Here is a 22549-nt window from a genome sequence, read left to right as displayed (position 1 = left end):
GTTTGTTTGTTTGCTTTTTTGTTTTTTGTCCTTTCGGTTTATCGCATGAGTTATAAGTGGGTCGCCACACCGGATCATTGTCCGCACATTGATTTGGTTTAGTGATTTAGTTTATACGCAGGATGCCCTTCCTGACGCAGCCCTCCACAATTTCTACCGGGCTTGGACCGGCACTGCACAGCTGTGGAAGGGAATGGGCTGTTAGGGGTTCAGTGTCTTGCTCAGAGACACTTCGACATACAGCCGTAAACGTATAAAATAGCAAATATCCTTCTGCAAATTATATCCTTCTGCAAAATTATTATTACATAACATTCTAAAACAACCTCAGGTCAACTTTTTTGTAACCCCCCACTGTGACTACAGACTGCACTATTGCGCTGCTGCGCATCATTTGCGGCTTTAGTACTTCCTGCTTGCTCACGTGACATAACGTTAATACTCCACAGTCTTAGGACGCAACGTCTACCGACCTAAAACTGACCCTGGAAAATATTGCAGAATTGTTTGTTTCTGCTTTCTACCATTAGATGGCAGCGTTGCTTTTTGAGTGAGAGTCTTGCGTCCAACAAATAGGAAAATCAGCCACAATAAAACTATTATTTCAGATTGATTTCCATACCCTTACCACAACACTTTCAACTGCATTCAGTCTGGATGAATGCTGCATTTTGAATCATCATAGAGTAACTATGGGAACTCTGTTGTGCAATGTCAGGAAGTGACATCATTAGAACTGAAGCTCGCAGGAGATTTGGGAAGGCTGGATGGAGCTTCTCAGCAACTAAGAACACAGAGTTGTTTTGATTCCACAGTGGACTGGCCAGGCTCATCACAGCCAGTACATGTGTTGTTGTCGGGTGAACTGAGTGTTTGGCTACTGTCATAATGAGTCACAAAGATCAGACTGTTGCACTAGGAGGATAGATAACACTGTGCAGTCATTTGACATAACTGTGCTAATAATACGTCTAACCACAAGGTCCAATGAAAAATGAATAAACATAGTTGCTACTGATTTAGGGCATGGCTTCCCAATTTCTTGCTAATGATGAAAATAAAGCCATTAACAATTGTGCCTTTGGGCCTAACCTTTGTTAGAGGTTCACTGTCTACTGGTTAAGAATGGTTAAACCAATATTCACTTGCAAAATGGGTGAAGATAAGAAGAACGTTTTTAAAAATAAACATTATTTTGTCCAGACAAAATCTGCATCTTCTACTAATAACTGTGTAAACCCTGGTGTTTATCTTGCACTTCATTGTCCCAAAGGGTTAAAATTTGTTTTGTATGAGAAAAAATAAAATGCACCTAAATAAGCAGGCATTTATCTTTATATTGTGGACAAAAATAATAGATGACTGAATATAAGATATGAGGCTCGGGCTACAAAAAACATATTTACAGCAAAATTGCCCAAGTCACTTTATTACAACTTTTGTTGTTTCAGGTCATTAATTAACACTGGTTGTTGAGTGCTGACAGTTCAAAGGCACACAGCCACTTCATGGCTAGTGTCCCAACCTCTGTAATCTGTATCTGAGAGTTTCTCTGCATCTGATGAGAATAAGGCCTTCAACCCAGCTGTGTGTCTGGACATGCTCTAATTCAAACTAATCTTTGTTCCCATCCTGGTCTCTGCACCGTGACTGAGCCCACTCCACTGCTTTTCCACCCAAACCCAGCTCCAGTCTGTTGCACTGAGCTGACCCCATTTGTCAGAACACTCTTGTCCTACAGTATATGTTAAGACGACATACTGTACAGAGCTGGGCACGGTCCTATATGTTGCGTCCTTCTGTGGTGTGTTGTGAAACTAAAACGTTTAAATGTTGCATCAGCTGCAACCGAATAAGTGAAATGCGCTGATCGACAGTGACAAATTGAATGCAAATTAAAATCTCACCTTTGCTCCTTTCACACCACTGCAGTCACATTTTCCACACGATGTCCCACAACCCTGTGGATGAAGAAAAACATAAAAATATATTACATATTACCTGGACTACTAAAAACAGAAAGAGGATGGGTGTGTGAAAGTAAGAAAATAAACAAGGGGAGAAGGACATAAAGGTGTTTGCCAGCTGGACGGTCTTGCTCAGGGTTACTTGATGTCATATGTCACATGTGTAAAATGTGCTACAGTCCCACCATTCTTGTATAGCACATTAATGTCCTCCCCCTGTCACTGACACAATAAATCATCAAACAGCAAGAAGCCGGACAGACTCCTGCAGTGTTTTCGAGGAGGCTTTCGACTGGGCCCACAGATGAGCATGTATCAATCAAGAGTGAAATTTTAAACTACAAACAGGGAAACCTGTTTTTGATGGATGAGTTTATAACCTCTCTGCAGTCAACGGTTTATTTCCTAAATTAAAAGAATATTGTCCACAATCACCATACAAAGGCTAAAGCCAAGCCTTTCTATATGCAGTTGCTTAGTTGTCCTTCTGCAGCCTGGATTAGCTCGTTCATCTTTGTCATAGACAACTGTTGTTGTTAAAAACATCCAGACACACCATTCTACTGGGTGACATGTTTCTTCATCCCAAAAGTAAATTTTTTGGGACAGTGGTCTAAGGCACAGATCATCCAGCCTACTTACAGAAGGACAACTAAGCAACTGTGAGGAGGAAAGATTCAGGGTTGGCTTTAGCGTGTATATTGTTACACAATACTCTTTTAATTTAATAAATAAAAGGTTATCTTTTGATGCAACTGATTGCAGAGAGGTTGCAAACTCATAAACACGTTTACTTGTTTGTAGTTTAATATTTCACTTTTGATTGTTAAATGCTTTAAATGTGCATGCGCCAATTGCTTTTGGCCACCTGGGGCAGCGGAAACAAGCTGCAAACACTTTATGTGTCAGCAAACAGAGACATTTATGTTTTTTTGTGTACTTGTTTTTGGCCACTTTACAAATATAAAATCAACTGCTTTTTTTAACTTGAGAACAATACCTGGCACGTGAGGATTTTTTTCACTACCTAGCTGCTAACGTTGTTCACAGTAGGTTTATTTGATGATGGAAGTGAACAAAAACAGGAAAGTTGCAGGCCATATAACAAAAATATTTGAAAGAATGAGGAAAAATGATTGTAATGATATTCTTTACAATGAACAAAGGCTTTTTCCTCCCCAATAAAAGTTACTTTTAAGCCACATCAAGGGGGTCACTGCTTTGTAGAATTGCAGGATTTGCAGGCAGAAGAATATCAGCGCAGCTGCTTTCAGCCCCACCGCCGCCCACTTCCTTTCTTCTGGTGTCTCCAGAGGCCGGAGCCTGGGAACTGGCCTGCACTGCCTTGGCTCTGTCTTCCGTTGCTCCTCTTCTTTCCCTCCATTTTCCAGCTGTTTCCAGAGTCACGTGCAAGGCATCCAGCCAAAAAGCTGTCAGGGCTTTGGAAAGGCTCAGGCAGTAAGTGCACAGCTACACGACCCACAAATATTTCTTTATATCTGTCACTTGTTCTCACACACACAACAAATAAATGGCTCCATTACCAATGATCTTGGTCCGTTCCCATCTTTTTAAACCTGACATCTCATACACAAGTCTTAATGCTACAATTTCTCAGTAACATATCCAAAATGTACTCTGTATTTTCCCTGTAACGCACAATCATCTCCAAAATGTCTGATAACAAAACCTTTGGCCTTAAAATTAGAGGAAATCACAGGAAACGGACCCTGAGCCTCAACTGTTCAGAACCAAGTCTGTTTTTGCAGTGTACACCACATGTGTGGCCTACTACACTACATCACATTTTATTCTCTCTCACCACACATCTCTCAGTCTCTCCATACCACCTCTCCACTGGCTTATTAATACATTATTTCCTATCATGCCACGGGAAAACTTCAGGAACAACTGCTTCAGATCAGATTATCGCACAAGATCAACAGAGGAAACGCAATATTGACACATGTGTGGTATATTATGGCTAACATGCTGGCCCACAGCAATAAAAGCTCCTGCTGCTGTTTTTTTTTTTTTTTTTGACAATTCACAAGAGGAGGTAAATGCAATTAGGGAACATGCATATTGTCAGCACCACTAAAGTAAATCACAGCTGCTCTTGGTTAGGTATTGCTTAAGTATTATATTATAAAACACAACTGAGCACAGACATTCCTGCAAGTTGGACGGCATGACGGGGGAATTCAAGTATCAAACCAACACACACAATAAGGATGCTGCAAGCATTAGAGTGTATGGTGAAATGCAGACATCACGTGATGTCTACTGCTCGATATCCAAACACAGTGCAGCAATCTGCAGGTAGATCAAAGTTATGCTCCTTTTGAATTCTCCCGTTTGTTTTCCTTCTATGTTCGCTATGCATCTCCATAAACCACCAGATTGGAGTGATGACACAATGTAACGACCTGACAGTTATCTGCACAAAACGAACATCTTTCTAATGAGTCTTACAACAATAGTTATATTCACACTGTGTTCAGAAATAGTTGTATGAGATAACTGTCTGATGCTGTATCTGGAACCTGCAGGGAAAATGGATCTTAAGAGGACCCCATCATACAGGCCTTAAGTATTTATAGTAGGATGATGGGGCCCATCACTATGTCACTATACCACAAACCATGGAACCATTTCAAGCATAAACTCTTAAACTCTCAAGAAGAATTCACGAATATCCAAACAATAATGTGTCTTTTTAAACTGAGGTTTAAAAACTATCACCACAATCCCAAGTGTGCACACGTGTGAGCAGGCTAAATCACCAGATAGGGGAGAAAATAACGAGATGAAGATGATGTCACTCTGCTCAAATGGCACGATCTTCCAAAGAGCAAACAGAACTGAACAGAACCTCGAGGCTCTACAGTGATGAGTGTTAATGTCAGCACTGAATATACAGCGACTGGTGAGTCATTGAGCTGTAGAGAACCTGTATCAGATCCAGTAAAACTGCGGCAGACATCCTCACATGTCCTTGAACAAGTGTGTAAGTCATTAATAAGTCTGGATGTCTCCAAACTGTGAAAAATCAATATGAAGTATACTGGTGTTTATAGTTACTAACACCTGTGCCAAACAGTGCCTGATCAAAAGTTGGGTATATGACAGTGTGTTTGTGACTGTTTGCTCAAGCTGGGGCTGCCAAGGAAACACAGGCCAGGCAGTTTGCTTTCAGAGTCTGAGGTAAAAGCATAACACACCGACAGAAAAGGAGGACAGGGCGGATTTAACTAGGAAGACGGGTTGTGCCAGGGTACACGTACACAGGCCATCATAATGTAGACTGATGTATCACAGTACCTGTTGTTTTGCATCCCAAAAGGCCAGAAATGTTTAAACAACACTTGCTTGATATGTCTGACATCATCACATACCCAAGTCTAGCACCGCAATGAGCCCAGGAGAGAGGAAGTGATGAGTAATGTTTGCTCCCGGGATTAGAGGTGCCGGCCCAGAGCTTCTGACGTTAACACAAATACTCTTGATGTAAGGATATAGAGTTCTTGCTAACACTGACTTCTCATCCACGCTGACCTAAAATCAACATTTCAATTGCCAGTAAGGCAACCTCCATGTGCTGAGAAAGACTGTGCAATACAATATCTCTGGAGCCACTTCTAAATGGACCTTGACTTTAAATTGTTTTAGTCCACTACTGTTTCCAAGATAAGGAATTAATTTGGTTAATTTGCAGCAATGTAGTGTGTAGTTTATAGTTATAGCATGTAGTTTATAATCAGTTTCTGTCCTGTGTTACTGTTGAAACCTAATTTATGTCACTAAGGCCTTCAGGGTAAAGGCATAACTTTTCCACAAACAATGAATATAATATCATGTCTTAACGACACAGACTCAAACTGCATTCTTTGTGTGTCTCTGATTGTCAGAGGATGTAAGTAACTAAGTACATTTACTTACCACGTCTGTACTTAAGTACAGTGTTGCATTACTGGTACTTTACTTGTGAATGTTTCATACATACATACATTGTGTTGTTAAATGTTAGAGCATGTGTAGTACTTTTGTACTTCAACTTAAGTAAAGAATTTGAAGTGACACTTCTACTTGTAGTGAAGTAGTTTTAGGCAAACACTTGCACTTTAAGTTAAGTATTGAGTCTGTTTTCTTTGAGTCTGTTCTGTTGGTTACAGAAACTTGTGGCCTTTAAAAAACATTCGAAGGACATAAAACTGGTGGAAAACGTAAATTAATTATTTGTAAAGGTTTGAGCTTTTGTCAAGAAAGCTGGATTTTCCCACAGCTACACAGAGGGCTTCTTTCTTTGCAGCTTGCAGAGGAAAGTCGTTCTGTTTGTACCTCTGCTTTCTGTGGCTGTATGACTCATCACATCTGTTCTTTTTACCAAAGGCGGCAAATCAACTCCTCAAGCAGTGCTCCCGACCTGGCTTGCCAAACATGGGAAATGTGCTTCAGTGTACTTTGTGTGAAATAATTACAATATTTTCACAAGGCTTACCCTACTGCATAAATTTTAAACACAGATTTCATGAATAGTATTACAGCAGTACTGATTGTTGCCACAAGGGGACAGACACATTCCCATCACGTCAATGTTACTGCTGTGATGCTGCAAATTTAGAACAGCTGTAAGTGTTTCACTGTGTCTGTCCTTTCATGTCAAGGGAAACAAAAGATCAGAAAAACATCTGGTGATTGTCATCAACAGACTTTTCTTTAAAAACGACTTTTACATTCCTAGTGCATTCCTGCCATAACCTCCCACTACTGCTCAAGCATGTCACTAAAACATGGGGGGGGGGGGGGGGGGGGGGTGTAACTTCACATCCTTTCTTCACCTTCACAGGTATAAAAACATAATAAAATAAATTAAAAACAACTCTGCCTGTTAGTATAATGCACTCCACTGTGTCACCACCACCCAGAATTATCACCTTTCTGACAGCTTCTACTGAAAAACTGAGATATTATATCCTTATAAAACTGGAATTCATGGCAGAGCTGCATTAGTATTTGTTTGCATTATATTGTACAGGTATAGCTAATAAAGTTCTCAGTGAGTGTAATCAACCAGACAAAATGATTTAATTGGAGAATCTCCCTTCTGCAGTGGGGGGACTGAGAGGAGCTTTTCTTCCATATTGATATGATTTTCACTGAAAAGGGAAGCAGATAAGTCAGTTCTGCCTCGTGCCCCGGAGATTTTAATTGCTGGATTCAATCTTATTGTGGATTCTGGGTGAGAGGAATCCTCTTCAAATGGCAAGTTATTTCCAAAGTTACAGCTAAAAATATGAGACACTTCACAAAGACATGATTTCACTTATTGTCATTTATTGCAGTACAAAATCCTCCTATCATTGCAGTTGTGTTAAACATTAGACATCATTTTATCACTTCATCCTGTTAAACAAAATTTTGTGGATTCAGGTTATTTTTGATTCCTGGATGTTTCTGTGTTTTCTGTCAAAGTTACGGAGCAAGTAAACACGCAGCCATTAGAAATATTACGACTAATGTCTGTGTTAAAGTTGATGTGGAGTTTTGGCCATAGATGGGAAAATGCGTCTACATTGTTGTAATGTGAGAGGCTTTCTGGAGACACTGTATTTTAGTGGTATTTTGTTGCCTGGGTTTCTAACATGGGCTTGTACTGGCAAAACCCAAACAATCCCAGAGGTCTAGACCGTCACTGTCCCTCTGACTCAGTTGTTTTGCTTTGGTGTACTGCCACATGTCTTCCAGACCATGTGTACTCCAAAAGCGAGTATCCCTATGTGAAAAGAAGTACACAACTTAGCCATTTTGTTACATTACAGCTTTGTGTTTTCATTTTCTTCTAGGTTTTGGGCAGTCTGCTGTTTGGGTCGATTACAAGTTGGCCAATTTAATTACTCTTCTTGACATCTGATGAGATGCTAGCTGGTGTCCCTTCAGTAAACATTGTGCAACATTGCTGAACCAAACATATCCATGAACTTGCACATAAACATTGCTGTTTTTTTTTTTAATGGATTGAGCAAGTCCTGCTAAAATAACAAGTGAAGACTCACAGGACATTTTCTCTCCAAGTCTGAAAAAATGGGAGTCTCACGGACTCCTGTGCCCCTTTACAGTGAATTTCAGTTGAGGATAACCAATGATTCAAGGCATCTATGCATAGCACCCTCGTTATGAGCCAGCTAAATGGAGACCTGCTTTTTCACAGTCAATTTCCATCAGTGGAATAGATGTTTAACATGTGTAAGTCACTTCATAAAGATACGTTCATGTCTCCTAGTACTCATGGATTCCATATGGATACAATCAGGGTAGTTTTACTCCTGAAGGATCTCACTTGGCAGCAAGCCTCATTAAGCAACACTAAACGAGACAGTTATAGAGCACACTGCAATAAAGGCAACAGCCTTGTCATAAATGAGGCAGAAACCAACTAAAAAGTACATTTGACCAGCACTTGTCCTTGTGGTACAGCACCACTAACACTATAGTAGTAATTGTAGTAAAACTGCATTAAATCAGTGTCTCTGAATTCTTGACTTATTATAGCTTTTCTGTGGTTTGGGGTTTAAGTGGAGATCACAGGTGCTACTGACCCCAATTATGCTGCTCCTGCCCCCATCAGCCACACACACTCAAACAGTGGAAAAGAAAAACAGAACATCCTAAAATAACAATAATATAATGGGTGGTAGAAGATAGGTATGTTTTCTAAGGCAGTGTCAGGCAGAAGTGTTCTGCCCTGACATTCCAGGCCTTCTCTGGTACTGAGAGTCTGTACTGAGAAAATACAAGTGGAGGAGGGGAATTTTCTGTCTGACTGCCATACTTGGAAGACAAGGCTCCTCGTGCAACTGGCTCTGTAACCGAGCATTTGTCTTTGTGCGCGTGAGCTGGGTGTGCAGAAAGAACAACACAATGTGAAACAGCATCTTTTAAAGGTTGGATTAGACATGAGGATAAGACAAGATGACTTGTCATCTTAAGTGCTTCTGTGAACTACATTCTCTGAACATATTTCATATTCCCTTGTTTTCACAGTAGGAATTTATTATTTTAAATATAACATTTGAGCCTTTTTGGGGTTTTTTTTTTAAAAAAAATCAGTCTTAAATCAAATTCAAATAGACTAGAAATGTTATTTGCTAAATTTGAAGTCTTTGTGCCGAGCAGAAGTAGTCAGTTGGTGGCTGTACTGAACATATATGAGAGTGGCATCAATCTTCTCATTTACCACTGGTATAAAAAAGACAATAAGTGCATTTCCCTTATTTAGGGAGACCAGTTGCACTTATTTGCTGAGACCAACTTGACGTTTAATACGTCCTCTTCTGACTGTAGGCAGCAGATATTCATCTACACCAAAGAAATAATTCAGGGCTTCTGTAACCAAAAGCAGATGCATCTGCAGAGAGCTGTTCTCTCTCACACACAGGCCCAAATTATTCCTGCAGAAAAATGCAGATGAATGAGCATGTGCAGAAACACACATAGAGAGTGAATGTAAACACTAACATACAATGAAAAACAGACTTGGCAAAAAGCCCTGAAATCATAAACCCCAGCAATCTTCATGAGATAACAGCAATATATTACACTTATGTTTCGGGGATCATCTAAAATTGTGAGAATTGCATGAAAGTTTAAATACATTCCTTAGCCACACACAAACACACACACAATTTAATGAAGTCCAGTAAGTCTCCAGTCATCGAAGTTGGGGACCCTTTATAAGTGTAAGTGAAGGGGCCTCAGAGTTAAACTCCAAAAAACATATACTGTGCAACATCATAGAGGTGTACACTTATCTTCACCATCTAAACACAGAAATCTAGCACATGTTCTGCTGTGAAGCCATCCATGACTAACAGCGCAGCAAACTCATCTCGTCATCTGGGACTGGACAAGTTATTGAAAGTGTCAGTGACAGTGAAGCAGAAACTCTCTACACTTTCTATCTTGAGCAAGAAAACTCCGGCCATATCGAGAATGTACCAATGAATTCATTAATTTAATATTACGTCACCAAATGGAAAAATTGTTTTAGCCAGCACAAACGTCCCAAGCCTGGTAGAAATTGGGGAGGGTTGCGTTAGGAAGGAAATCCGGTGTAAAAACTGTGCCAAATAAACATGCGGGCTAATGACTAATATCTATCTGCGCTGGTGGGAAACCTCCACTAGGTGGAAGGGACTCCACAAACTAATCATGAAGTCAAAGAGCCCCAAAAAGTCTAATGAAGCTATCATTATACTCTGATTGACATGACCAAACACAATTAGCCCCTTTTTACTCAACTGCATTATGCCAATTCCACAGCACATCAAGGGATTCCACGCAATTTCCTTGCGTTTGATGACACAGATCCCCGAACTTTTTTTAATCAGCTTACTCATCTGAATCCCATTTTGACCCGTCACATGACCCTTAAGCTTATTCTGTTGACCTGTAACCTCTGCTTAGGCCATTACAGGGCATATTAGAGTTCAAACAGAGCTTTCAATATTCAGGATTATCTTGATAACTTAGCTGAAAGGATGTACATATGGACAAAATGTTATCATGTTAACAAGTTAATGTAAATTTAGCCATAGAACAGACTTTCTGGTTTTATCTACTGCACAAACACACACACACACACTCATGCACACTGACATTTTACCCAAGAACAGCTGACTGCAATCTTGGCAATCTTGTGTTTGCAGCTGCATTGTTTTTGGATGCCTAGAGGAAAATCCAGCTATAATCCAGAACAGAGGTTAAACTTCTTTCTCAACCAACAAGTTTGGCATTGAGGCAGGGAGAGGGAGAAAATGGTCAGAGGTTGGGGGGGCAGAAGCCACAGTGACTTTGTTAAGAGGCTTGTTACGGTGGAGAAAGAGCCAGTTGAGTTCATGTGAGCAACTGCAGAGCTCTGGGTACTTCAGACCAGCCTGTGGCTCCACTGTGAATGTGTAGCACTGTGCTACAGGATGTGAGGTTTAGGAAGTCATTCTTTCTTGCCTCTTCCTTGCCTTTTATGCTCACAAAGACAAGAAGGGGTTGGGTCAGCCTCGCTCTCTCTCAAGGGTGCTCTGGTATCTGGGAATAACGTCAGCACGTGAGGAGAATGAATGACCTCACTTACAGTACTAACCAAATACATCCGACCTGCAATATTCTCACACCGACTCCTCCTTTTTCCACTTGTGTTCCTTTGCTGTTTCACAAGCAGAGAAATATAAATAGTTAATTTAAATAAAAAAGCAAGACTCTCTTTAAAAACACACAAACACTGGGTGATGCATCTGAGATGTCAGTCAGGAATTTATACATAAAAACATTAGCATCACTGTTGTTAAAGGTGACACAATACATCCACCTGGGACTATACATATACAGGAAATATACAGTGTGTGTGGCTTTTCCATTTGTGCATGCTGCATGTGTGTTGATGTTGTGTGTTGGACAGGAAATCACCTTGTAAAATTTTCATCGCTTTCGAAACACTATGACTTTTATATGATACATAATTGAGAGATTGATAAAGAGAGGAAATTCCAAGGAAAAAACAAAAGGAGAGCGAAACAAAACCTTTATTCCTCCTTCTAAAGTCTGCAGCAATGGTTCTGAGCCATTAACATAGCATATACAGTAGTTTAATTGATAACTGCAGTATTTTATAAACAAAGCAGCTCTCTATTATTGTCTGGTATTATCTCCTACAGCACCATTAAATCACTGCTGTGTGAGGAGAGATTTCACTGTCCCACAGGCAGCATATATGGCAGCATATCAACTAGAAATGTTTCAGTCGGCCCACTCAGTATTAAAAGATCAGCATATCTCCTCTTCTCCTGGTGTGACCCTGCATCATGTGACTAGCTTAGCTTATTTCTTACTCATAATTATCTGATTAAGCCTTTTTGTCAGTAGAGTAAAAGCTAAATACAATAAAAATTTCTTAATGTCCAATAGGGCAACAGAGCACAGCCAGCAGTAGCATGAATGAAAACACAGGAGGAAATGAAAAACGCATCTGTTCTTCCAGGAAGGTGTGGATACAGGCAAACTCAGGTCCTCTAAGTTACAGTTAGATCTGACTCAAAATCTGCTATGTCTATCAGTCCTCCTCTGTAAATTTAACGCAATAACAGTTGAACGCTATATGTCTGGGGAAAATTTGGTGTAACTCCAACTCAGTTAAGACAAGGAAATGTGAGGCCAGACCAGATTCCACCACTTCTTGTTCAACTGACAGAAATGAGAAACTTTTCCATTCATCTAACACTCAGACTTGTTAAAAGGCGCCACACACCACAAACACTATAATCTGGCAAGAGAATGAATCCGCTATTAATGAGAGAAATATGGAGCATGTGGCTGTCTCATCAGTAAAATCCTGGGGCCTCTGTCTCTCTTTAGCACCAGCAACATCCAGCTGTCATTGCTCAATATATTATAATTAGCGGCTACCCACTCAACACACAAACTGACCATGTTCTTTGTTCTCCCATAAGCTTTCTTCATACCGTGACAAATACAAGAGGAAATGACCAGAAGGAGAAATATAAGTGTGTTTGAGAGAGAAATGGGATGCTTTGCAGTGGGACAGCTTGTTCTGACCTGACAAAAAGCAAAAGCATCTAGAGTCGGAGTTTGTGTGTCTTGTGAAGGTAAAAAAGTCCTTGGTCGTCTGAGGGTTGGAATAAAACGATCAAGAACTTGCAAACCCTAAACGCTTTTCATTATTCTTGCACGTGTCCTTTGCACGTAAACCAGGAAATTAGGACAGAAACTTTATAGAGGCCACATTTTCCCAGAGAAAGAAGCTAAAGTAGAAAACAGCCAAAACTTTACTTCATGTGGCCCAATCCAACTAATGAATCTAATGATACCATTATCACTGTCATCAGTTGACAATTTGGAATAAGAGGGTGGAAGTCAGTGACAGGAGGGTGAAACTAAGCAATTTGTTAGAGGGTATCATCTCTGGCTTTGACACTTATTCTTCCACTTCTCATAACCTCATCATCACCGCCCTCTCCCCCTCCTCCAGCAGACTCCCCCCGCCCCTCATCGTTCTACACTTCCCACCTCCCTGTCTGACAGACATTTCCATTACACCATCTCCATCCAAACCACAAATGACATTTATGACTCACCAATTTCACAGTTACACGGCTAAATTGCTCTTTCACCATAACAATACACCTCAAGTAAGAATCCGATCTGGAGGAGAACACTTGAGTTGACCTCCGGGTAATTAAAGTGGGAATGTTATCGTGGGACAAAAGTGGTTTATAAGTAAAGACTAAGATGCAGCTATGACAAATCAGATTGAAATGCCTTCTCAATGATCCATGGACAACAGGGAATTGAAAAAGCTTTACTGTGCTTAACCTCCAGTTAATCCTCTCCTCACTTGACGAGGATAGGGACACTGTCATGGCAAAAATGACAATATCTGGTCTTAGACACCTCAAGTGTAATTAGTAAAGAAGCTTCAACATCCACGATGTCTTTTAGGATTTTATTATTTTGCAAGAGAAAAGTACATCGACAGAGTTTCAATTCTCCATCCTATGCAGTTCTAAACCTCATACATTCACACATTAGTTTTATAACCTTCTGTTGCTGGGCAGATCTTCCTCCACCCTCAGGACACTGACCCCGGCCCTTTCTCCTTTTATGGAAACCATTTCCCTTTCCAGCACTTTGTGAGCACCTGTGAGCATGGAGTGACTCTGGGTCACTACAGGTGACACAAACATCACCAGTGTACACGTTCCTGTCCAGTTCTGGGATACTCTTTCAAAAGTAGGCATTTCACAATGCTGGGGACAGAGGTCAGATTATGTTTTCCCAGGGAGCATTGCTTGTTCGGTGGCCAGTAACAGTGACGGGGTCAGCTCTGTAGGGGATGGTGGGGAAGAAGGTGCGCTTTGGGATGAGCCCCAAACCAAATCTTGTCGGAACTCTGGCCAGCAGGAGCAACAAATCAAGGCTTGATCGTGATTCTCAGCTTTCATCCGACAAAATACACACATTCCTCCATATCTGAGTTGTGTTCATCCACCTGGGGAAAGCACTCTGTCCTGGAATGGCACGGGCGAACTGTGAGCAGGACCCCAGTAGACCCCAGGGAAGCTCTTCTTTCCCATCAATCAACATCCCACACACAATCTCTGACTTCAGGAATCTGCTAATCTGTCCTTCAATTTCCTCCTCCCACTCTGCATGTTCCTCGAGGAATTACTAATGACTAATTCTGACCAGATTAAATTGCTGCCAAGGGAGAGAAACTTTCCTTTGTTAATGTTGCATAAACAATGGAGAAATTCACTCTGGATCAAATAATACAGTGAAAAGATTGAGAGCAAGGTCTTGATAAATGTAATTGTTGCTTGTCCCTTTATCTTATGATAGAGCGTTAAGGTAAACTTACATTGTCTGGTTATGATTGTTGTTCTAAACTCAGTCTCGACCATAGGCCAATGGATTTTGCCTTTTTACTGTAAGTTCTTGCATCAACAGTAGCTCACCATGCTATACTGGTGCTCCTGGCACTAGTTAGAGACAAACAGGAGACTCTGATACTCAATCAACGCCACATTTCCGTGTATGTGGGGAAAATAAGAGTTAAACACGTTGAAGTTCATTGTGGATTTCAGCCAAACACAACTACAGGTCACAGGACCAAGAGTATCAGACGTCATTATTGCTGCATTTCAGCCCATTGTCTCAGGCATAAATGATAAGTAAATCCTCCTTCTGTTCATACAAACCTAGAATCTGAAATTCTCTGTCCTGTAAAGGTAACACAAACCCACGTACACAGAGCCATCACACTTTTAATGTCTAAGAGGGTTGAAAACCTATCACTAAACACTGTTCATTGTACTTTAGATGGATAAAAGCGAAGACAGGACACACACTTCCTGTTTTGGAGCTCCCATCTGTGTTTGGGAAAATATGCAAGTCGAGGAAAAAAATAAAAATAAAAATTCTGAATGCTAATCTGATCCATTTTCATTAGTGTCATCTGATCAGGGACAAGATGTTCGGCCAGATATACACAGCCTCAACCAACCTCCTCTAATCTCTGCAGCCCAGTGGTCCTGTGTGTGTCTCATGATTGTGGCAGTGGATAAAAGGTGCCTTTTTTAACCTGATATGTTGACTCTTAACATCAAACAACCCCGAAAGCTCAGGCTGAATGGAGAAATACAGATTGTTATGACTAACAAAAGCGAATAATGACTGTATTGTGGTTAAAACACCTTGGAAAAAGGAAATCCAAGTTGCTCTGTTTAGTTTGCTGCCAGCACAAGCTGGGAATGAATAGACACATGAAACACATACTGTATTGTTCAACATTTATATTACATCAGTCTTGAGCTGAAATATATACCCTGAATATTTATATTATAAACTGAAAAGTCAGTAAAGGAACTTTATGAAAACTTCTATCAATATCAGTAAGAATCACATGTGAAAATTCTTCTTTTGAGGTGTTATTATCTCTGAAATGTTACCCATCACTCATTTGTGTAACAACACCTGTTTTTCCTCATATTTAAACTTGATACATGCCATTCACCTGAATTTCTGCTATTAGCAGATCAGAAGTTTCCCTTAAAATGCAAAGTAGAAAGTCTCAGTGAAGCAAAAGCAAATCTACCCCCCTCTGCTGTTTTCCAATAATATTCATATATTATAAAGCATCACAAAGTCGCCTTTTTCAATGACCACAGTCAGTCTGTGAGATTCCCATTTGGTAAACATTTCCCGTGATAAAGATTTGGCTATCTTAATAAAATCTAAAAGTGTGTTCTCCATTATATCTGACACCAATAAAATCTGAATAAAGAGTGGCCACCAATGGGAGTAGAATATTGTTTGTGACAGTGTAGTTTCAAATCAGTGTTCAGTGTTTAGTGTGTTACAGTAATTCATAAGTATCAGGTTGGCACACAAACACATTAAACATTGTTATGTGTTATGTGTGTGTTTCACACATGTATGTATATTAAATGTGAAAATGACAACTTATTGACAACGTATTGGAATAGTATCTGTCCACAGCAGATACAGTAGATTGAGTGGAGGAACTGATACTGGGAAACACACCAATAAGATCAGTGTCACCCTTGTCCACCAGTGATAATTTTACAAAAATTAACCAAGTTTCATTTATCCTAAACTATCGCTGGGTCTCTCTCTCTCTCTCTCTCTCTCTCTCTCTCTCTCTCTCTCTCTCTCTCTCTCTCTCTCGCTCTCTCTCTCGCTCTCTCTCTCTCTCTCTCTCTCTCTCCTTCACACACACGCGCAAACACACTTCTGTAGCTAGTCTGCCCCACCCTCTCTCCTCCTCTCTCCTTGCTCCTCTCCAGCACAAGTGACGGAGGCTGGATTGGAAAAGAAACCAACTCTAAGTGTTTGGGATCAGCATGACAGAGCCCAGCGTAAAGGAAACGAATTACCCATAAAATCACCACAGACACAAAAATACAAACACATGGAACAAAAAGTGTGTTTGTTGGTCGTTTGTTGGTCGTTTTACAACAAGCTTTCAATTCATAAACTGTGTCTGAAGACTTGATATCAACATCAACAAAGTTCAGGCAGAGCTACAGTTGGTGCACATACATATTGTGTACCTGCAGAACTTTATGAACTGTATGCTGAATGTTCAGTTTGAAAGTAGTGGCAACATAACCGCATACCGTTGAAATTATATGCAAAAGTAGTAGTAAACACAATCAAAACGGTTATATATTCGTCCACCTACCTCAGCTCCATTAAGGTTTACATTTGAGTAGAGAGCCGCCAGCAGTAGCAGGGTGCCGGCCGATAACAGCATCTTGGCGGTGCGCAGTGGAGACTGTGTGCGCAACGGTGCCTTGTGCTCACCGACAACCACCTGTTGGCCGCGTCTTTGCCTCTTTCTTCAGGTAACTCACTGCTTTTCAACGGAGCACGGACAGCACGTTTAGCTGCATCTTTGTCCGAGACGATGTGAGGTTGCGATAAATGCAACTTGGACTTGTTTCTTGTGGCACCACACCCCCCTCCCAAAACGACCACCCTCGCTCATGCAAACGGACTCGCCTCTGCAGCTACAAACATTTTGACTTATCTCGGTAAGGAGAGGGACTGCTCGGGACACTTTGGTGTCTTTTTGTGAGAATATCTGATTGTTTTTTGGTTCCACGGTTAGTCTAGCTGTTCGGGAACGTTTCAATTCGCGCATCTGTTTCCAAGTGACAGCTGATTTCCTTCACCTAAACACAGCACCGAAGCCTGAGGTCACTGTAAGTAATGCTTTTTATTACATATAAAATTATGGCTAATCATTAACACAGATTAAGTGATTGATCAGTGCAAGTGCGCACTGAGAACAGGTAGATGTAAAGCAGCACAAAAAGTCTAGTTATACTGCTGTACAATCATTTAGACATGAATAATGCGGATTACACTAATAATGGTCCAATTGATCACTGATTCAATGATTGATATATTGATTGATTGAAGCGGTTGGTGTACTTCAGGTCGGACAATCATGCTGTAGGGTCTCTACAAGTGAAACAGCGGCGTGGGACTCTGGTTTGAGTTACGCATGAGTGGGACCATCATGCAAGGACAACACAGCAAAGGACTGAAGGGTCCGAGGTAAGCAGACTGTGAACGCACCTCACTGCAGAATAACACCACACGGTGAACTGATCAGTGTTACTAACGCTGTCATGTTTACTGACTACAGGCTGCTGCTTCTGTGCCTCTTGGTTGTTATCCTCGCACCGGAAGTGAACGCAGTAAGTTTTTTCTCTCCCGTGCCGTCGATATTTGTTTGTACAAGTTTCATTTGGGAGCCGCAGCTTGTTGGGAATGAGAAAATTAATCAATGGCTTGTCACTTCTTCGTGCTGCCCGGCAGAGACCCATGCAGATCTCTGCCTGCTGATGGGAGGTGTGTCTGGTTTGGGGAGTTTCTCTCTAGTAGGAGGTTTCTTGGCTTTGAGCGCAGCAGCCAAATTCAAAGCTGTTTCTTGTGAAAGGACTCATTTTGCAAGTTTTGTATTTAGAAATGAATACACATAAATTAGATACATTTTCTATAGGACTAAAATCTGTTGCTTTGCTTGACGCCTGACCTGGCAGTTATTGAGGGGTGGGGTCATGAGTTTGGCATGAATGATGATGTTTTGTTTAGCTTTATGGGGACACGTTTGTCAGTGTGTGCTTTTAAATGTGACACAGTTACTTAAAACCAACAGTGTGCTTAATTAGAAAGGCATGTGCCAATACATTCCTTTATGTTCAGGCGTGTTTGTCATTCTGTCAGTGAACCACGTGCCAAAGTTAAAATAACACAAGATAATGAAGAGAACAGGGCGGCTGCAGCTTAGTTTTTAAGGCATTTTTCCACGGACCACAGTGTCAGTGGTTCGATCCCCTGTCCCGGCTATATGTCAAAGTGTCTCTGGGCAAAGACGCTGAACCTCCAACAGCCCATTCCCATCCCCAGCTGTGCAGTGCCGGTCCAAGCCCGGTAGAAACATGCCGACAATGATCCGCTGTGGTGACCCTGAACCCACAGTATAAGCCGGTAAAATAATGCAGAGAACACTTTTCAATCTGTCCTACATCTGCTATATCACACAATAATACTGATCATTAACATGATGCAGGATAGATGAATTTTCACACTCCACTGGTTCATTATGGAAACCAGTGGCTTATAGCCAGAGAAACGAAAGAATAGATACTGTATCTGAACATCATGCATTTAACACATTTTGTTTAGTGGAACCATATTCATGATTTTGACTTATTTTGAATATTAAAATATATATTACAATAGGTTGAGATCTTTCAAATCTGTATTCAATAAAACTTCAGCCCATACAGACACTAAGACACACTAAGACCTTTTCTCCCATTTTGTCAGTCTGCAGCTGGATTACCTTATTCGTCTGTGTTGTAGGCCTCCATTGTTGTTTAAACATGATTTAAAACACTTCAGCCACACACTCCTCCACTGGTTAAACTGTTTCTTCATTTCAAGATTCATGGTTGATAAATTCTTTACAAACATTGCCACAAATACTCTGAATCGTCATAACTTCGTACAGAGTTCGAAAGTCAGTCAACTGTGCAGGTGTGAGATCGTTGGTGGTTTTAATTTGTGGGGATTTAGATAATTTGTGGAAATTTATTTTTTAAACTTCTCAACAAAATGTCTTGGAACGAAAAAAAAAAAAACCCATTGGAAAAACATCTGTCTTATATTTATTTAATAATTTCTTGGAGCAGACAGAGGTCTACAGTGCAGATAAATCCAGGTTGCAGACTGAAAGACTTCACACAACAACAACAAAGACTATTTGCTATGGGTTTTCACCTGCTGTTGATAAGGGTTCTTCACTTTCAGATCACTATCATAAACACTAGTCCCGGTTTGTTTGGGTCCTCCTTGAGAGTAACACTAACAGCAGTGTGATGGAGGCTCTATGATGTAGTCTGACATTTCTATAACAATCTTGTTTGATGTAATGTGAGTAATTAGAACAAACCAAACTGAGTAGTTATAAAAAGTTTGTTAATATGCCTGACTGTGGAAATGTGGATTTTATTAAAGATCAGACACCTGACTGTACATATTAAAGGTAATTACCTAGAGGGATTATCAAGGGGATGCAGTGACTTTTTCACCGATACATTTTCATTATTTTACTATAACTTTCTTTTATACACTACTTGAACATTACTTCTGATGATGAAGGAACATAGTTCTGTAAAGCAGAACCCAATCTCCAGGACTGGACTCTAAATTTGCATAGTCCATGCTGTGGCAGGCTGAGGTTATGGCAGGGAAGCCATTCACTTCATTATGAGCCAGTGCACCATTAGAATGTTTTTTAAAGTAAAAATATTGCTTATTGGGGCTTTAAGGTAATATGCACATTGCGGGGAGGCTGGAGCTCAGTTGGTAAGGCAGTTGACCATGGACCACAGGGTCAGTGGTTTGATCCCCGCTCCTGGCTACATGTCGAAGTATCCTTGGGCAAGACACTGAACCCCAAGTTGCTCCCGGTGGGTCAGGTAAGCACCTTGCATGGCAGCCACTGCCATCAGTGTGTGAATGGGTTAATGGGAAGAAACATTCTAAAGTGCCTTGGATAAAAGTGCTATATAAGCAACTATTTACCATTTACCATTGCAAAAACAAAGCTAGAGCTTTCTGGCCGCCTTAGTTTTTCTCCATGCAAACTGAACACGTGCACAAAAACTACAAAAACTTTATAGTGTGGAGAAACCTGAGGGTGTATGAACCCATGCTGTGTGGACCATAGTGTAAGAAAAGTACATGTTCATTATGAGTTGGGCGGACTTTACACTGTACACCAAAACACTGTTTGGGTTAGGAAAATACTGTTCGGTTATTTCTGTTAAACATAAACAGGTTTATTGTTTTTCTCACTTGTAAAAACTATTACTAGGATTTTACTTTTCGCACACAAGTTGTCATAAAAGTTCAAGTGAAAGGGAGAATTCAGATGTTTCATTATTGCCATGCTTGAGTGGGCCAAACTAATAGCTAATAAAAATTGTCCGTCATTTTGCTTTTCATTCTTGCCTACTCTGTCCTTTAATCTTTTCTTTCCAGTGTAGGCGAAGGTGCACATTAAAATGTTGATTCCATGTGTGCATAGTTTTGTTGCATGTTTGTGAACATTTGAACATATGATGTGAACATGCTTTTCTGTTTGTTGCAGCTTGTGCAGCATGTCAGATGATCACTGGTTGTGTCAGACATTTAATATCATACTAAAGTCTCTAAGATTAAAAGTTTCTTTCTCTGGTGTGATTAAAAAGGCCACATTGTCCTCTGCTTTCATTAAATTTGGTCAGGCCTCAATTGAAAGCGTGTGACACAGCTCAGCTCCTCTGTGTATTGTGCAGCACTGCTCCAAGGTGGTTATAATGAGAAGCAGAATGCTAATTTTAGTTTGGAGCCCATCCACATGCTCCATGCAAGTTAGTTAACTGTAAAAGAAGAAGCAGCTCACATTGATTATACAAATAGCTAACATTAGCTTCAGTTTCTGGGTTTGACGTAGAACCAGCATCTGACTTTTTGGAACACAATTAAATCTGTGGACATAGAATTTTTGAAAAGATAACAAAGAGCCATCTTCAGTAGATAAGAACAGTAGATAAGGAGGTAAATGATGAGTTGGTTTTACGTGTGAAAAAGGAAACATCTTTAAACTTTTAACTTTAAGTTTTCCATCTGACAGGTAATTTCTCTCCACTGTGTGTGAAAAAATGTGTTTCTACTTAATATCAAATTCAAATCTGACCCTTGGGACAGACTGAGTTGTTTGAATCAGACCCCCGCCTCTGTGCTGTACAACTGTTTCCCACCATCTGACTTTACATGACATTTTAGATTTGGGATTCTCCTGCCTGTTGGATTGTAATTCTGCACGTGATGTTTAATTTCCTTATTTTCAGAATTTCTACATTGTAAACAAGCGGCCCTCCATGAGGTGCAATGTTTCCAACTATGTCAGTACACTGAGTTTGAGAAGCCTCTAAAAATAAGAGTTTGGCTAAACTTGAAAAGTAACACCTGCTGTCCAACCATACTGGAAGACAAGCATGTTTACAGTGGTTCTGAATTTCTTTCTCTGCTTGAAGGCATTCGCAGAAAAACTGCCAGAAATAGTTCAAAGATTACTTGCTTCACACCACCACACAAAAAATAGTGGGTGGAGGGGTTTTTCTGAAGCTATTAAACATTCAACAGGCCTATTTTTTAGAGGGTGTACCAGTGTCTTGAAGGCCTCATTGTGCATCATCCAAAGTGGTTGTTGGATTATTGAACAGTATCAGAGACCCCTCCCTCTACTGATTTTTCCAGATGTGCATTGTTTTTGCCCCTATTATTTACAAGTGCAACATTATGCATGCTTGAGAATGACTGCTATTATGTCTCTTTGAACTTTCCAATGCATCAACCCCCACTACAATGGCTGGATTTCACTGCATGAAGCTGCATGAAGGTGCCATTTTTTGGTTGGCAGCATTGAACCTTGTGCGTGATTCTGTGCACAAAAGCATGTGAGCGTCTTCAAAGTCACGCTAATACCGCTTATCAGTGTCTTTTGGTGGAGGAAGGAAGGCTCTCGACGCAGTAATGTTAACAGGATGTTTCATATAGTACATTTTTGAGAGGCTTTTTTTCTTGTGTGTTTGACAGTATATTTTAAGATGTTTTGAGCATGCTGGGAGTGGATGTGCGGGTCAGGGGAAATTTGGTCTGTGGACACAAACAGTATTTTCATAACTATCTTTAAGAGAACAGGAAAAAAGATTCACAGTCTGAAAATGTAGTTCAGTTTAGTTACACGGCCGTGCTGTTCACTTGGGAAAGTTTGAGAGGGATGTGTGAGGGGTCACCACATGGAAAGTAGACACGTGACTGACCTCTCGAATGTGAATGCTTTATGGAGGAGGAAGGCATGTGTCCAGGGTGAGGGAAAGATGTCTGCCTGTGATAAGGGCAGAAAAATGGCTAGCACATCCCTT

The 22549-nt window shown here is 40.5% G+C and overlaps 2 protein-coding genes across 3 annotated transcripts in view; one reads left to right on the top strand and one right to left on the bottom strand.

Annotated features, from left to right (window-relative positions):
- The window catches only part of col4a1 (collagen, type IV, alpha 1), a 36086-nt gene extending 19116 nt beyond the window's left edge, over positions 1-16970 (bottom strand). Inside the window, exons 1-2 of the mRNA XM_067515702.1 lie at positions 16744-16970; positions 1908-1961 (exon numbers count right to left, since the gene is read on the bottom strand). Coding sequence (XP_067371803.1) covers positions 1908-1961; positions 16744-16815 — 126 coding nt within the window. The 5' untranslated portion in view covers positions 16816-16970. The remainder of the gene's footprint in view (positions 1-1907; positions 1962-16743) is intronic.
- A 126-nt stretch (positions 16971-17096) lies between these two features.
- Positions 17097-22549, top strand: part of col4a2 (collagen, type IV, alpha 2) — a 62575-nt gene continuing 57122 nt past the window's right edge. For both annotated transcript variants that reach the window (XM_067515700.1, XM_067515699.1), the window contains exons 1-3: positions 17097-17266; positions 17504-17624; positions 17716-17767. In XM_067515700.1, the coding sequence (XP_067371801.1) occupies positions 17572-17624; positions 17716-17767 (105 nt within the window). In that variant the 5' untranslated portion in view covers positions 17097-17266; positions 17504-17571. The remainder of the gene's footprint in view (positions 17267-17503; positions 17625-17715; positions 17768-22549) is intronic.

The sequence above is a fragment of the Channa argus genome, chromosome 9 (assembly GCF_033026475.1).
Source record: "Channa argus isolate prfri chromosome 9, Channa argus male v1.0, whole genome shotgun sequence".
NCBI lineage: Eukaryota > Metazoa > Chordata > Actinopteri > Anabantiformes > Channidae > Channa > Channa argus.
The sequence above is the reverse complement of the archived record's forward strand: the minus strand, read 5'-3'. Positions and strand labels throughout refer to the sequence as shown.